Consider the following 15,527-nt stretch of genomic DNA (forward strand, 5'->3'; position numbering starts at 1 on the left):
AACCCTGCCAGGCAGCCTGGCTCGCTCAGCAGGGCGCGGCCCTAGCGCCACCCGGCTCGCCCCGAAGAAGAGGTGGGACTTTCCCCACCGGAAGTGAACGCGTCCAGTCTCGGGGAATTGGGGCACCTCAGCCAGTGTGTCAGGGAAACCCTTCCGGGTTTATGCTGGGGGGGGTGGGCTGGGGGGTGGGTGAAGAAAAAAAAAAAGAGGTGGGTTCGGTTGGAGTCCCTGCCGCCGCCGCCGCCGCCGCCGCCGCTGGACGGCCCCCGCCCCTTTCCCGTCGTCTAGCATCAAGGCCGGGCGACCGGGTGGCCATGGCCTTGGCTTGACAGAGCCTCCCGGGCGGCTGGGGGAGTGCGGACGGCAGGGTAAGCGGCGGCGGCGGCGACGGTGGCGGCTCAAGGGAAGGAGGCAGTGGAGGCGGTGGCTTTGGGGGAGGTCAGACGACTCCTAACGAGCGCCCCTCTTCCCTCCTGCCCTCCCTCCCCGTCCCCCGTTACAGGCCCGACGACCCCCGCGGGAACGGGGGCGCCCAGAGAGCCCGCCCCGGCGGCGGTGAGCACAGCGGGGGTCCTCCCCCCCCCCCCCCGAGGCTTCGGGCCGGCGGCTCGGCAGCGGCGCCAGCAGGAAGCGGGGTCCCCCGGGCCCCTTTGTGTGCAGGGCGGGGGGGGGAGGGGTGGCGGGCAGCCCCCGGCCGCGAGGCCCCCGCCCCTTCCCGCGTGGGGGTGCGCGGCGGCTCCCCACCCTCGCTCGCTCGCTCTCGCTCCCTCGCTCGCTCCCTCGCTCGCTGGCTCGGCCGCTCGCCGGCGCTCCCTCCTCCCCACGCCCCCCGGGGCCGGCCTTAGGTTCCTATAGGAAGGGCATTCCCCTCCCATCCCCACCCAGCCGCCACCGGCCTCTCTCCCCTCCCCCTCCTGGAACTTCCTCCTCGGCCGGGGTTGGGCCCTCGGCTTCTCTGCACTCTCCTCCCCAGTTCGCACATTTCCGCCCACCTTCCGCCTCGTCTTGCGGCAGCGCAGCTAGCGGGGTGTTATTTTCCCCCCCTTGGGCAGGAGTTGGTGAAGGTGAGACTCATGAGGGAATACAAGGTAGTGGTGTTAGGGAGTGGAGGGGTTGGCAAATCTGCCCTCACGGTGCAGTTTGTCACTGGGACTTTCATTGAGAAATATGACCCCACCATTGAAGATTTCTACCGCAAAGAGATCGAAGTGGACTCTTCTCCCTCAGTACTGGAAATTCTGGACACCGCAGGAACCGAGCAGTTTGCCTCCATGAGAGATCTGTACATCAAAAACGGCCAAGGGTTCATCCTGGTGTATAGTTTGGTGAATCAACAGTCTTTTCAGGTAATCAAACCGAGTCTTGGAATTTCTTCGAAGGGGGTGTGGTAATTGTACATGTACTTCTGATTTGCTTGAGCTGTGTGTTAATAAGTGTGTTTGGCGTTCTAAAGTTTGGCATGGCACGGGAAGCACTGGGTTATTTCTGGAGAGAGTGCTAAAGGACAAATATTTTAAAGTTATTTTTAAGGGAAAGAAAAGTGAAAACGAAATGGGTCAGCTTGCGTATATTTAGCCGTCGCTATAACCTGAAGTTGCTTATTCAATTCAACAAGTATCGATTAACGTGCTCAACAAAACATTTCATAGATAATCTCAAGCAAATGGAGCACGAAGAAAGAAATTGTTAAGCCCATTATCTCTTACACATAGATAAAAACCTGTGTGCCTGGTTTTCCTTCCTCCACTTCTGTTTGCCTCTAAGTTCCTCAACTGGAATCCTAAATCTCTGCTGCAAAATGAGTACAAGTTCTGTTTTCGTGGTATTTTACTTGGGGGAATGCACCGCAAAGGAAGTTACTAGTCTAAAAGACTAGGACCTAGGATTCATAATCAACAGAAAGTAAGAATGACCCTCCTTTTCTCTCGTTGATCCAAATCGTTTCTGCCATCGTAGCCTATACTTAAAGAAAATATGTGGAACTGGGAACGCTGAGCACGGGCAGATTTCTTATCCCAGTGGGGTAGCCAACCTGGATCTGGTCCAGTTGCTTCAGAAAATCCGTCCTGTCTTTTACTGGGAAACAGACTGAAGTTAACGTTATTTTAAGAGATGCAGTAATTGTGCTATTTATTCTTTGAAAATAGATGACCTTATATTGACCCGTTAATATTGACTACCATTGATTTAGGAAACAGCTATTTTTTTTCTGCATTTAAAGGTATGCACTCAATGTTGCTTACTTAGGGAATCTTAAGTGCCTTAGCCCGTGTAATGTGCTAGTTTCACATTCTTCAGGAGTTGAGGGTAAAGTGCTATATCGGAATTTTTCCAGTAACCTTGTAACAACTTCAAGAACTTCTTTGTAAGGATAGTAAGTTCTGGGTAAATGAATTCAAGGATGTTTTAGCTAGATAGAAATTCCAAACAAAAGTACCATAAAAGCATTTCCCCCAGGAAGTACTAAGGGTATTTTCTATCTAGGGGATCCTCAGGAGATTTGTTTGTTATCAGCAGATTCTCCTGAGGCTGGAAGTCTTTGCAGTGTGTTTCCTAAGGTGTCCACTGAATCCACTTCTGTTATAGACATAAATAGGGAATATGGAACTATGGCATTATTGCAGCAGAGTCAGATTCTTTTGAGGCGAAAGTTGGTATTCTTAGCTAAACTTGTTCCATAAGGAAGCCCAGAAAAGCAGCTTAACAATTCAGAGAAGACTGAATTGGTACATTTGACCTGGGTGTGAGTGTTCTGTTTACTGTAATTACCCAAATGCAGATTTCATATTTAAGTCAACTCTTTTACAAAACTCAAAAAAAAATGCGATGCTGGGCCTAAACCTATAATATTGTCTTATATCAATTCAGTTCTCTCCAAAAATTGCTATCACTGAAAACCAGCTAGGATTCTTACCACTATGAGAAAAATCAGTAGGGAAGCAATGGGAGAAGAAAGAAATGTAGCTTCTCATCCAGACTCCAGATGCATTGGCCACAGTTGTTGACATTACAAGGCTAAAGACATAGTAACCAGTTTAAAATGAAATATTTATGTGTATATCTGTTTCCAAAAATGGATTTGTAATTATTAAAATGGGTTTTTTTTGGGGGGGGTTGTTGCTTTTGGGGGGGGGTTGTTCCCTCTTAAAACACTTTCTCTTAAGTCCTCTTGCTAAATGACTAGGAGTTACTTACATGCTGCAGTCTTGTGCTGGGATAACAGGTGTTACAGGAGCGATGACAAGTAGGCAGCTTTAGGGAGCTGGCCAAACATCTGTATGTACAAATGGATGAATCATATTTGGGGACTTGATTCTTTAATTGAACTAGACGGAGGGTGGGGGGCAGTGGTTAGATGAATTTTAAGGTGAGTGCGCAACTTGAATCTTATATCCCTGATGCCAAAGCACAGCTGGTGCCTGTGGAGATGATCTAGTTCTCACTTCCGTAGGGGGGGTACATGACATTGTTGTCGTTATTTAAGTATGTGGTTTTAGCTTTATATAATCACCGAGGAATGATTTTTGTGATATTGTAACACGTCTGCTGTGGAATGCAAACATATAATTGTGTTCTTTCCCTTTGTGATTGCTTGAATAGGATATCAAGCCAATGAGAGATCAGATTGTGAGAGTGAAGAGATATGAAAAAGTTCCACTAATCCTAGTAGGAAACAAAGTGGATCTGGAACCAGAAAGAGAGGTTATGTCTTCAGAAGGCAGAGCTCTGGCTCAAGAATGGGGCTGTCCTTTCATGGAAACATCAGCAAAAAGTAAATCAATGGTGGATGAACTTTTTGCTGAGATCGTCAGGCAAATGAACTATTCATCCCTGCCCGAGAAGCAAGATCAGTGTTGCACAACTTGTGTTGTCCAGTAAAAAAAAGAAAACCTCAATCATGGCCATACCGAGCAGGTTAGTTGGTGGTGGAATTGTGTGGGCCAGGTGGCCTTTTGGTTTTCATCAAGTATAAAACAAACAACTGCTTAATAGTAATACATCCATATATTTGATACCACCTTAAGTTTCTGTATTTTTAAAATAACATTTTTCCCTCAGCATAAAGCCATCATCATTCAATGCAGAGAACCCCTTTTTAAACTGCAGATAAGCAGAACAAAGGTAAGAAGTTGTGTGTATTGCCATTGATGAGACTTATTTTTTAAGGAGTGGCTTCCTAGGTTTCCTTCTCAGCCTTACTCGGTAACATTTGGAGGGGATGATTCATCGAATAGTTCATCTTGCCCCTGTTCTGCAGTCTTAGTGTTCAAGATGCACAGCAGAACATTCAAAATGCTATCACAAGATGATGAATAATTTCTGATGGTGTTAATACTTTTATATTCTGGGTAAGAGAGCTACTATAATTGAAACCACCAATTTTCTAATCACTCAAGTACTTGATTTAACAGAATGATTATTTAATCAAGTTCATCTGTACCTTGCACTCGTACAACTTAAGTGACCTCTGGTAATAACAAATTGCACAGCCACGAAGTACCTTCACTTCATTCTGAATACCTGATGAAATGAAACTCTGCTTAATTTATCTGTGGTGTGTCAGAAGGAACCGTCCTGTGTACCCGACTCATTTCTACTCAGCTTAATAAATAATGCAACTAAGAACAATAAGAAACCTTCACACCTTATGTTAAATGATAGTAAGGTTTTTAAGAGCTTTTGAGAAAATAATGTTATGTAAAACTTTATCAAGGATTTAAGATGAGATGATTATATATATATATGTGTATGTGTTGATTTTTCAGCTGGATTGTAATCAGGCAAATAATCTCACTGAGAGTAGCACTTAAATAATCATATAAACCACCAATACTGTGGAAGACTAAGAAAACCACAGTAAGTGCCAGACTAGCCAGACAGTATCAGGAATGCAACTGACCCTTCTGAGCCAGGGCTGACCTCCAGTCTAGGAAGCAGCTTTGCAAATGGCACTTGGCATGTCAGATCGCAGACGTGATTCCTAACTGAAGGTCTGCCTTTATTTGTGCTGCCTAGAGAAAGGCCTCACGGTCCCTAATTTATGTCTGTAGACAAGGACTCTTAACAGGTAGTGTCATCTTTGAAAATGAAGGATGACAGCAGTGCTTTATTCAGAAAGCTTTCACTCATCAGCCTTTAACCATCCAAAAACATTGATTAAAAACTCATTTATTATGTCTAGCTAAATCTGTTATTTTATATAGTCAGTGTTGGGACTCTAGTATAGCTTATGTATCACACTGATAGTGTCAGCCATCCAGTGTCGTTTTGAGGTGGGAACAGGCAGATATGTAAGTGATTGAGTCCCACATTCTTGATCCTATAATGTGTCTTTTGAATTGCAACCAACTTCAGGTTTGAACAAGTTCTGTATGCTGATAGCATCTTTACCGTTAAGTTGTACTTTTCTCACACTTTTGAACAGAAGACTTTTGAACGGATGCACTTTTACCGTCTTTATACAAAATTAACCAAATCCCATAAAATATTTCTTCTTGTTATTAATGTAGGAGAAGAGGGTAAAAGCAAAATTAGTCCCATGTACATGTAGGGTCAATTGTTACCCCTGTTTTGGGAATTGGATAATTTTTACAGATATCATTAAATTTTTTATTATAAATAATGTCTGAATTTGTTTCACTTTATATGCTCTCATGATCTTAGTTTTCCCACTACTTACAGGAATATGTACATAGGAGCGATTTATTATACCAAACCTACTGTGTACCAAGCCTACTATGTTCATGTTTCTTGTTGATCGACATACTAAACTCAGATGTTATTAATACCAGTAATTACACATTTTTATTAAGTGACTTTGTAACGATGTATATCTTTCTGCTTGATTTTTTTTGTTCTTGTAAGCAGTGCATGGCTGAAGGTGTGGCCCCTGAAATAAACCCCTTAATCAGCTGGATTTCTGAAGGCTCTTTTAGAACAGTGTGCACTATATGCAGGGTTTTTTCTAACACCAAATCAGATGGAACTGATAGGTATGCAGGTCTGTAACCCGAGGCCAGTGGAGGTTGTGGTTGTCCTTCCTCACTGTTACCTGAACTAGTATGTGATGGATTGTGAGTCTCTGTGAGTCATGGAGCCCTGAAGGCTGTCAGTTCCAGATCTAGATTGATGATCAAACTTTGACTAGTAAAGGTGACTTGAGGAGTGTTTGTCCTTCATCTTACAAAACTACTTTGTATGAAGTTAGAAGTAATAGGTACTTAAGACAGAAAGACCATGGTTGCTGCTGTGTTTAGCTGAGGAGGGTCGATTTGTTAGTGCTCTAAGAATGGCTCCTGAGAATCCCTCACATTTATTTCCTAACACCCTTTCATTTGGGTCACTGAGCTGTTGCCCAACACCTGCTTCAGAGCCAGGCTCCCATGCTTGTTTCTTCCCCCCTCTCCCTCCCACTGGCAGTCACTTTATTGTAAATTAGGAAGTGTGGCAGATTCTTTAGATCCAGCCAGCACCATCCTGATTTCCTTGCTGACCCACAGTGGTTTCTAGCAAGCACTTCGGAGAACTGTTTCACCAGGCAACTACAGTTCCTAGGTCAGTGTTGGAGTCCTTGTTTTAGTCCCTAAGACAGTAGCTCCTCTATCTAGAGGCAATTATTTCAGTGCCATTTGTTTATGAAGGTATTGAGAAGGGTGACTGTTTTGTTAATAACATACCATAAAAGAAGAAAACAAGAGCAGTGTCGGAATTGAGAGGAGAGCGAAAGCAGAAATGTTTGGTATTCTGGGCTTTTGTTTTTGAGGGCTGTCTTATGTGTAGGGGAATCAAAATGTGAGCAGCATCCCCGGCAGTTACCCAGTAGCTTTGATATTATGCTCAAACCCTCCACTTTGGACAAAATATATTATCTCTGGAAATTACAAGATATTCCCATGGGTGTGGGGGTAGAACGAACCCTGGTTAAGAACCCAGTGAGCTTAAGTAGCTTGGGAACAGTAGCATTTGGGTTAGACCTTGAAAAATGGATATAGTGCAGGGGATGGAAGGTAGAGTTGTTTTGTTTTGTTTTCTGAACAGAAGGAATCTGAAGAAAGGTCATAATACTACTCTTAAATATTCTATCCATTTCCCCAAAAGAAGGGAGATGTGCATTAAAGTTATCTACCCCTTATGTGATAATTCAGACTAACCTTTTGGCAAATAGAGTGTTTTAAAATGATGCTTGAAGCAGTTTTATGTATCAGTCTGGTATTAATGAATGTTACAAAAGAAAAATTAAAATGAAAAGAGGGAAATGTGTTCTTTACTGTGGCCTGAAGGTCTGAAAAATTTTCTACCATTTTCGTCAGCATGATATGGAATAGGTTCTCCCAAGTACAGTAAATGGTGCAGCACAGTACCAAACACCAGGAAGCAAAATGAAAGAACAAAGATCATTATTTATGTCAGCCCCAGTTCATTATATATGTCAGCCTGAAGAAAGGGGATATTCTTGATTCAAGACTAGCACGTCATTTCACGTGGCAGCAGAATGCCCGGGATGGTAACAAAGACTCCTGGAAGGATAAACCATCTATGAATGGGATTTTATTCTAGCTGGGCTTAGTATGTCTTAAAAGGAGTAGGATGGATTCAAATTTTCAAGATTTTTTTCTTTTTTACTATAAATGTAGACTGAGAACAGTTTCATCTTATTTTTTTCACTAAATATGATAGTTTAGCAAATGTAAAAGGAAAATCCTCAAGATTAAATCATATTATGTACCTGAAAATGCTGGCATTTTCATATCCAAGTTAAATATTCCCCGGAGGAGGGGATGCCTAGGGTGGATTTCTGTTGCAGAAAGTGCATTGCTGTCAGGTGCATCTTCCTCCCCCTGCCCTATTGAGCATGCCACTTGAAGTGGGGAAACAGTCCCCTCTTCATGGTGTGAGCCAGAGAAGAGAAGGCTTGGACTGGGGAGAAGCATGCTTTGGAGCAAAGTACCATGAGAGCCTACAGCAGACCTGGGGTACTAGGGATGCACAGAGTTGTATGCCTTCCTTACCATCCTTGACTCTCCCCAGCCCTTCTCACCCCACAGGGCTCTCAGTTTGACACTTCAGAGGAGATGGGTGCTTAATTTGACCTACACTGGGTGTGGGGGTACCTGATTGGAAAGAGACTGTGTACCTGTTAACTTCCTTAATTACTTCCTCTCACTTCAAAATTAGACTTTTATTGTAGAATGAAATGTGTGTGAGCCACTAAGTTTTATTCCATTACCTCCCTGCTTAGAATGAACCGTCAGTAGAATTAACAAAAATTGCATCATGGAGTTGGAGAATTGCCACCGAGGAAGCGTTCTAGCCTTACTACTGGAACAATTCTCCTCATGGGATTATTTCTCAGTGGAGTTGTACAAATCAGAAGATAATGCAACTAAGAAAAATTGAAGTCCTGTCAGTTGTTGGAAAAACATATTCAATCAAAACCATATGCACAAATTCCTTAGATTAGCTACAGTATTGGAAATATTGCTTTCAAAAAGCACTACTACAGTTGTGGGGAACAGTACTTGGTCTGATTCAAAGTTAGCAATTGGAATTGCATTGTTGGCTTCACACTATTACCAGTGGCCATGGTGACAGTATTTGAGATATTAGAGTAGAATTCATTGTGTGAAAACATTTGACAATCTTAGGTCTAGGCAATAGGAGCAATAGCCAAGCCCTTACCTTTGACTCTGGCTTTATCATACACACTCAGCACGCACACTTCCCTTCCAGCAGGGTTCTGCTTCCTTTCAAGGCATCTATGACATGGATTCATTTTTGACTGTCTGTTTAATCAGAGGCAATGAATACTTTTCATGATTTGGTCTTCCTATTCCAGTGTCAATAAGCTTCATGCAAATTAAAGAAATGAAACAAGATAAGTAGCAACAACAATAAAATTCTGTCTCTATCATGTAACAGAATTCCATCGATGCAACTAATATTTAGCTCAAAGATGAAAATGTCAAGTAAAGATACAAAGAGAACTTTATCTTTTAGGATTGTTCCTTGCTCGAATCTCCAGCATTTCAAATGTCTGAAACTAGAAAAAAGAAAGAAAAAAGGAATTGTAGGTGCACATCTATGTTTGCTAAAATTATAAAAATTCTGGGTGTCAATACTACCATTGTGTTTCAAAATGGAAAATCTATTAAGCTAAAAAAGACATTCATAAACTACAAGCCCCTCCAATCCTTTTGTTCCCACCCCAGGCATTCTGCTGCCTTGTGAAATGATATGTTTTGTCCTGAATCAAGACTCTCCCTTTTTCTTCAGGCTGACTTAAATAATGATCTTTGTTCTTTCAAGTTTGTGTCTGGTACATTGTGTAACAGTTTACTCTACTTGGGAGATGTACTTTCTCATTTTCTGAGATAGTGTTTGAATTATTCTTTGCTTCTATTATTTTACTCTGATTTTTTTGTTTGTTTTTTTTTTTGAGACAGTGTTTCTCTGTATTGCTTTGGGGGTTGTCCTGGAACTAGCTCTTACAGACCAGGCCGGCCTAGAACTCTCAAAGATCCACCTGCCTCTGCCTCCCAAGTGCTGGGATTAAAGGTGTGCACCACCAACGCCCAGCTGGTACTCTGATAATTTTAATAGAAAAAATATTTTAAAAAACCAAACACTTTAGTAAGCATTTGAGTAGAAGCTGCCAGAACCAAGATTTGTTTGCTGGTTGGTAGCTTAAGTATTATTTTATGGCATGTGGGACAAGGAAAGCAGCAAGTGTGTCTCAGGTGATAGCCTAAGAGTGAAAATGTACTAATCTGACTGGCTGCCTGTAAAGATTCTGGAGTGGTTTTCTTTTAAGTGAACAAGAGTGTTAATAAACTAAATATTTGGTTGTCACTTACAGCAAGGACATTTACATTTTCCATCTTGAACATTCCTAATATGACAGACACTGTCCTTTTGGCTTAATGAAAGAAGTTGACACAGGATTTATTGCTGCAGAGGGTTATAATTTATTGCTCTCTTGAAAAGTGACCCTTATTACTTTGTTTAAAGGTATGCTCACTGTTAGTATTGTTGAGTGTGACTCAGAATATCTGTTTGGCTTGATTTCACTGGAGGCATGCAGATAGACCAAATGTAACTCACGGTTTTTTGAGTGGAAAGTGATGAATATTTAGTTTTTATTTCATGTAGAATGTGATTAGTAAGCTGATTTGTGGTATGTATTTTGTCACTTTGATGTTAGAGTATTAAACCATCACATTTTATATCTTAAATATGATGTTATAATCATATTTGAAAATTCAAGCTCTTGTATATTTATTTTGGAAATTGCAATTAATTAGGGGAAGTCTAATATGAATTAGTGAAAAGCCTAATATTGTATAAAATAATCAAATACTGCTTTAACAGATAAATAAATTTTTATTTTATTTTTATTTTTTGGTTTTTCGATACAGGGTTTCTCTGTGGCTTTGGAGCCTGTCCTGGCACTTGCTCTGTAGGCCAGACTGGCCTCGAACTCACAGGGATCTGCCTGCCTCTGCCTCCTGAGTGCTGGGATTAAAGGTGTGCGCCACCAACGCCCGGCTAAATGATTAATAAATTCTAACAGCTTGAAAAGTATGAATGTCCTTAGTGTAGATATTGAAGAATTGATGGTCTGATCCTAGTGGTTTAAAAATCAATAACATGGTTGGGAAATGAAAGCAATTCCTAATGTTATATACTCAGTTTATGGAGTGCCTTCATCATGCACTGTCCAATATGACAGATATAGCAACTCTGTGAGGAAGGATTTTTCTCGCTCTTTTAATGATAAGGAAACTGAACTTTCTCCAACTTAATTCATATTCTAATATAATAACTTAGCTTTCCACATTTAAGTCTGACTTTCAAGTAAACAAAGTTTTTAAGATAGTTTTTAAAGGGGAAGATTTTCCTAATATGTTTAGGTAGCAGAATTTCAATAATGATGAGTGGGAAATTCTTTCAAAGTAATCATGTTTATGATACGGCTAATTAGAACACATTCTCTCAGGCTCTTTGAACACTAACAGTGTAGCTGTCAAATGAACTTAAAATTAATTACGTGTTTCTAGACATTGCTACACCAGATCTTACACCAACTTCACTTGTCTCTCTTTCATGGTTGCTTTTCTTTGTTTCTGGCTGAATGATAACATTTTTTATCTTCTACATTAAAGAACAAACACAATTTCATTTCTCTAGAAGCCAGTTGATGACTTGGCCCAACTGAAGGACGCACTGTTAGTCTGAATGATGTTTTTTTTCTTTCCCAGTATTAAATGGAAGGTAGGAATCCGTTACCTATAAGGATAGAAACTGAGGAGTGTCTATTACAGAAGTTCTTGTGACTGGGAGGGTGTCCATAAAAAGAGCAGATCAGAATAGGGCGTGTGACCTGCTGCATGTCACTGTCTAGGTTTCGTATCTACACTCAGAATCATATTGAATTCCCACAAAACCAAACTTTGGAAGAAATAGTGTAGTAACAGAGCATTGAAGTCTATCACCATTTCCCGTTGTAATAGGAACAGATCGAGTCCAAAGCAGAAGCACATTTGCCCCAACTCAAGATCATTTTAATCAGTACAAATGTTTTGAGTATCACATACATGTAAGTAGGAAGTGTCATAGTATCATAAGAACTAGTAACAGAGACATGGTGTATTCTATCCAGTTCAGGCTCACTACATGTCTGCTTATGGGTGACTCTTCTGGACCTGTGCAGAAAATTATTTTGTTACTTAAACTGATAAAGAGCACAGTGAAATTATACCCTAAGATCCCATACTAGTGACCTTCAGCGTGCATGTATGCATATATATGGATTTGTTGTCAGGGTAGTTTCTGGATATTCTACTGTATAGCTCTAGGTTTTCATGAAATCTCTTTGATCTTACTTGCAGATAAAACTCAGAGGAAATTTGCACAGATGCTGCTTTGGAGAACTTTACAACCTGGGTTGCAGAACTGAGCCTTGGTAAACCTGTCTCTATCACAGCATGTTGCCATACATCTAATGAAGTGCATAAGGTCTTTGGCCCTCAAGATCCAAGGACCTTAACAGTAATGCTTAGCACGTTTACCATACATTTAAAATCTGTTCTTTGCCAATCTGTCCTTTTCTAGCTTTTTAAGTTCTTATTGATGGCTAATATGAAAGGATTAATTTTTAATATGTTAGTTGATTTCTTTAATCAGTTTCTCAACTTGTATTTATTACTCAAACTCAGTATTACCTACTCAATGCCTTTTAAAACAAAGATATAATGGAGAAAAAAATTGAGCCTTAAACAAATGGTTACTTCTGTATATTACCTCGTATCAATGCTTCATCCTATTTGTAAACTCTTTCTCCTTTAAATGGTTGGTTAATACTTTGAGACTTTGTTTACGTGTGGCAGTGTTGTAAAAAGAAACTAAAGATCACATTTTACCTGTATGGATGAATTTCCCTTTTCTTCTTCAAGTGCAGTTTGTGACGTGTTCTGTTATTCCAGATCTGAAAGTTACAGGTGATATTGGGAGTTGACAGCATTTGCTTGAGTTTATTCAATTCCATTAGGCCTTCACATGTGTTAATCTCATTTCCAACATTGAATTGCGGCGGTAACATTTTCCTTTCTGTGAAGTCCTAAACTTAGTTATGACCTCCTTAGCAATGCCTTTGAAAGGGGATATTGTGTCCATGGTAAATTAATTGTATACCTAAACAGAGATAGCTCAGCTTTGCCTGGCAGGCTTGGCATTGACATCTGGTAGACTTCTGCACATGTAAAATTGAATTCAAATAAAATCATGTACACTTTCTAGTTCTTAATATTTGTCTTTCTGAACAATAGTTTAAAGCAATATTTGTTCATTTTCTTTGCACTATCACAACTGCTTTTTAGTTATTTCTCAAGAAGCATGTTCGGAGTAGAGACAAAAGTCTGTGTAACAGGAGGGAGAATAGCGCCACGTCTCTGGCTCTTTTTTTTTCTTCATTTTTGCAAATGTGCTTTCTAATAGCCATTGCCTTCCATGTTGTTTACCTAATCAGCACATTTTGTCTGAATACTTGAACATTTTACCAGTAACACAGGTATAGAAACAGTAAGAAAAAACTTACAATGAGTAATCTTTTGGTTTGGTCTTAACATCCTGAGCAGTGCTTTTTCTAGCAGTGATTTTTCAATTGTATAAGTTTGACAGTATTTTGTTCTTGGGTTTTTATTTGGTTTTATTTGTGTGCTTTTAATTTGCAGAAGTTAGTAACTGCAGCTCACCTACTGCGCCAAAGTTCTCCATTTTAGGAGCCCAGCTTTAGTCATTTGAACATGCTTCTAAATAAAAGAAAACCAAAACTATTCTTTTGATCTATAATAATAGCTCAATAACTTTGTCAAGAAAAGCTCTACTATATGCAGTGATGGTTTGTGGAAGGGTGTGGCAGTTTTAAATTTGTATTGTGTGTGGTGTTCAAATAAAGTGATATCTACATTCATGTGATTTATTGGTCAGCATGGCCACTGATTAATGAGTAGAAAATGATTAAGCTTTGATTTCCTTTTTTTAAATCGTGTTGCATTTGATTCCTGATCCGATTCCCTGAAAGTGAGCTCTTGTTCTTCAATCTGGGATTGGATGGTGAGATTATAAGGGTAGAGGCTATTGAAACATTGTTCCTTATTTACAAACTGCTTGAAATGAATACTTACTTTAAGTTTGCACTTTAAAAACACACACTCATTTCAGACTAGTTTAAGTGCTTGTGGCTCATCGTTACTAGCTCCGTGAAATTCTAAAGGAATCAAATCATTCATGATGACTTCAATTCTCTGCAGATTGCTTTTTAGACAGTGTTTCTTTCCTATGGAGATTCTTCCCTCCTCCCCTTCTCTGCCTTCTGTCACCTCTATCTCCATCACAGTGTTCATTGTCACTGACTAAAGCAGCAAATTTCACGGGGATTCACTTAGGATCACAGGAATCAGGGGAAAAGTGATTTTAAAGGTGGTTTCTCCAGCACATTTTAAGAAAAGGGACCAAAAGTTATTTTAGCTTCCTCAATAGATTGCATGTTGCTTATTAGGATAAGAAATGAATATTAAATGCAATATATGTCTTGTCTTTACTATGGCATCTGTTTAGGAGTTGTTCAAATCACTGCAGTAGGGCTCTGCAAATAAAATCATGTAACCTATTATCATGGGTCTAATGTACTGTAACTTTATCAGTGAACGGTAAAATCTCGAATAACAAGTACAAACATTGAACAATTACCTATGAAGATTTGTAAAAGTAAAATTTTTCCAATAGATTTCATTCTTGTCATTTTGTAAGACGACCCTGCAGTCCACCTGTTTGTAACTTTTTTAATAAAATAGATATCTGTATTACTGAGGATTGTCTCTGTAATTATTTAATGATTGGTGTATTTCTTCCTGTTCTAGATTTGCTAACTTGTATTTTTTAGCAGAAAGTCATCATCCACAGTACATATTTAAACAGAAATTAAAAATGTATTCACTTTTTTCCTTAGTTGCTATTTTGACTTTATAGGGGAAATATTAAAAATATGTCCTAAATTATAATGCTTAATCAATTTGAATTAACTCAGAAATGATAATGAGTAAAAAATGCATATAGCTTAGTCCATATGCAGAAAGTGGTCCAAATACTAATTTGTTGACTGAAAACTATCCATAGAATAATAATTTCAAACAATATGTATATAAGTTTTGATATTTCAAATTACAAAAATTCAAACACATTAAGTTATCATTTTGCCTTTGGGGTACCATGTGTTTTGTTTTGTTTTGTTTTGTCGATGCTTGGAATTGAACCCAGGGCCTTGTACACACTAGACAAACTCAGCTGGATTGCTACATTATCTTTTATCTGTTTGAAGTTTTTGCCAGTGAGTTAATTCAATGTTGATCCCAGTATTTGTTTTTTTTTTGGCGGGGGGGGGGGGTCGAGACAGGGTTTCTCGGTGGCTTTGGAGGCTGTCCTGGAACTAGCTCTTGTAGACCAGGCTGGTCTCAAACTCACAGAGATCTGCCTGACTCTGCCTCCTGCTTGCGGGGACTAAAGGCGTGCGCCACCACTGCCTGGCTTGAGCCCAGTATTTTTTTATTTAAATTCTTTAATTACTACTCATATTTACATATCCATCCCCCCATTCCCTGGCCCTCATCCTCCCATGTTCCCCATCAAGCCCCCAACCCATCCCCCAACAGGGACTTTCAAAGTGTGTCATATCATTTGGGGGAGGGCCTAGGCCCTCCCTATATCTGAGCCCAATATTTTTAACTTGAACTGTGAAGGTATTTTAACCTTACTTTTTAAACTTAGATGCACGTGGACTACATTTGGGTATTTGGAAGGAATTGGGACATGTGTATTCCTGTATCACAACATATACAAAAGGTTTAGTGTTTATTATTGTTATTATTACTTGTTTACTACTGTCAATAACCAGTCTTCTGGTGGGCCCCAGCATCCCATATATGCTGTGTTAGATATGTCCCCCAGTCTTCCAAGGTTTGTCCAACTTTCTT

General features: G+C 40.1%; 1 protein-coding gene across 4 annotated transcripts; it reads left to right on the top strand.

Annotated features, from left to right (window-relative positions):
• Positions 1-223: 223 nt before the first annotated feature.
• Rap2c (RAP2C, member of RAS oncogene family) lies at positions 224-14,368 on the top strand. Of its 4 annotated transcripts, XM_027432076.2 has the most exons (5): positions 224-368; positions 503-555; positions 1,228-1,346; positions 3,601-3,915; positions 11,889-14,368. In XM_027432076.2, exons 3-4 carry the CDS (start codon positions 1,272-1,274, stop codon positions 3,877-3,879), a joined length of 354 nt encoding a protein of 117 aa, XP_027287877.1. In that variant the 5' UTR covers positions 224-368; positions 503-555; positions 1,228-1,271; the 3' UTR covers positions 3,880-3,915; positions 11,889-14,368. The 4 variants fall into 4 exon arrangements, with proteins under 4 accessions (XP_027287877.1, XP_027287879.1, XP_027287875.1 ...); XM_027432078.2 differs by lacking the exons at positions 224-368; positions 503-555 and adding an exon at positions 725-1,064 and having other exon boundaries at positions 1,186-1,346; XM_027432077.2 differs by lacking the exons at positions 224-368; positions 503-555 and adding an exon at positions 929-1,064.
• The last annotated feature ends 1,159 nt before the right edge of the window (positions 14,369-15,527 follow it).

The sequence above is a fragment of the Cricetulus griseus genome, chromosome X (assembly GCF_003668045.3).
Source record: "Cricetulus griseus strain 17A/GY chromosome X, alternate assembly CriGri-PICRH-1.0, whole genome shotgun sequence".
Classification (NCBI taxonomy): Eukaryota; Metazoa; Chordata; class Mammalia; order Rodentia; family Cricetidae; genus Cricetulus; species Cricetulus griseus.

What these genes read in the sequence shown, in the direction of transcription:
- Rap2c (XM_027432074.2), top strand. Translation starts at nt 1,074, where the DNA reads ATGAGGGAATACAAGGTAGTGGTGTTAGGGAGTGGAGGGGTTGGCAAA. An exon ending in TGAATCAACAGTCTTTTCAG is followed by an intron (nt 1,347 to 3,600) that starts GTAATCAAACCG and finishes TTGCTTGAATAG; the next exon opens with GATATCAAGCCAATGAGAGA.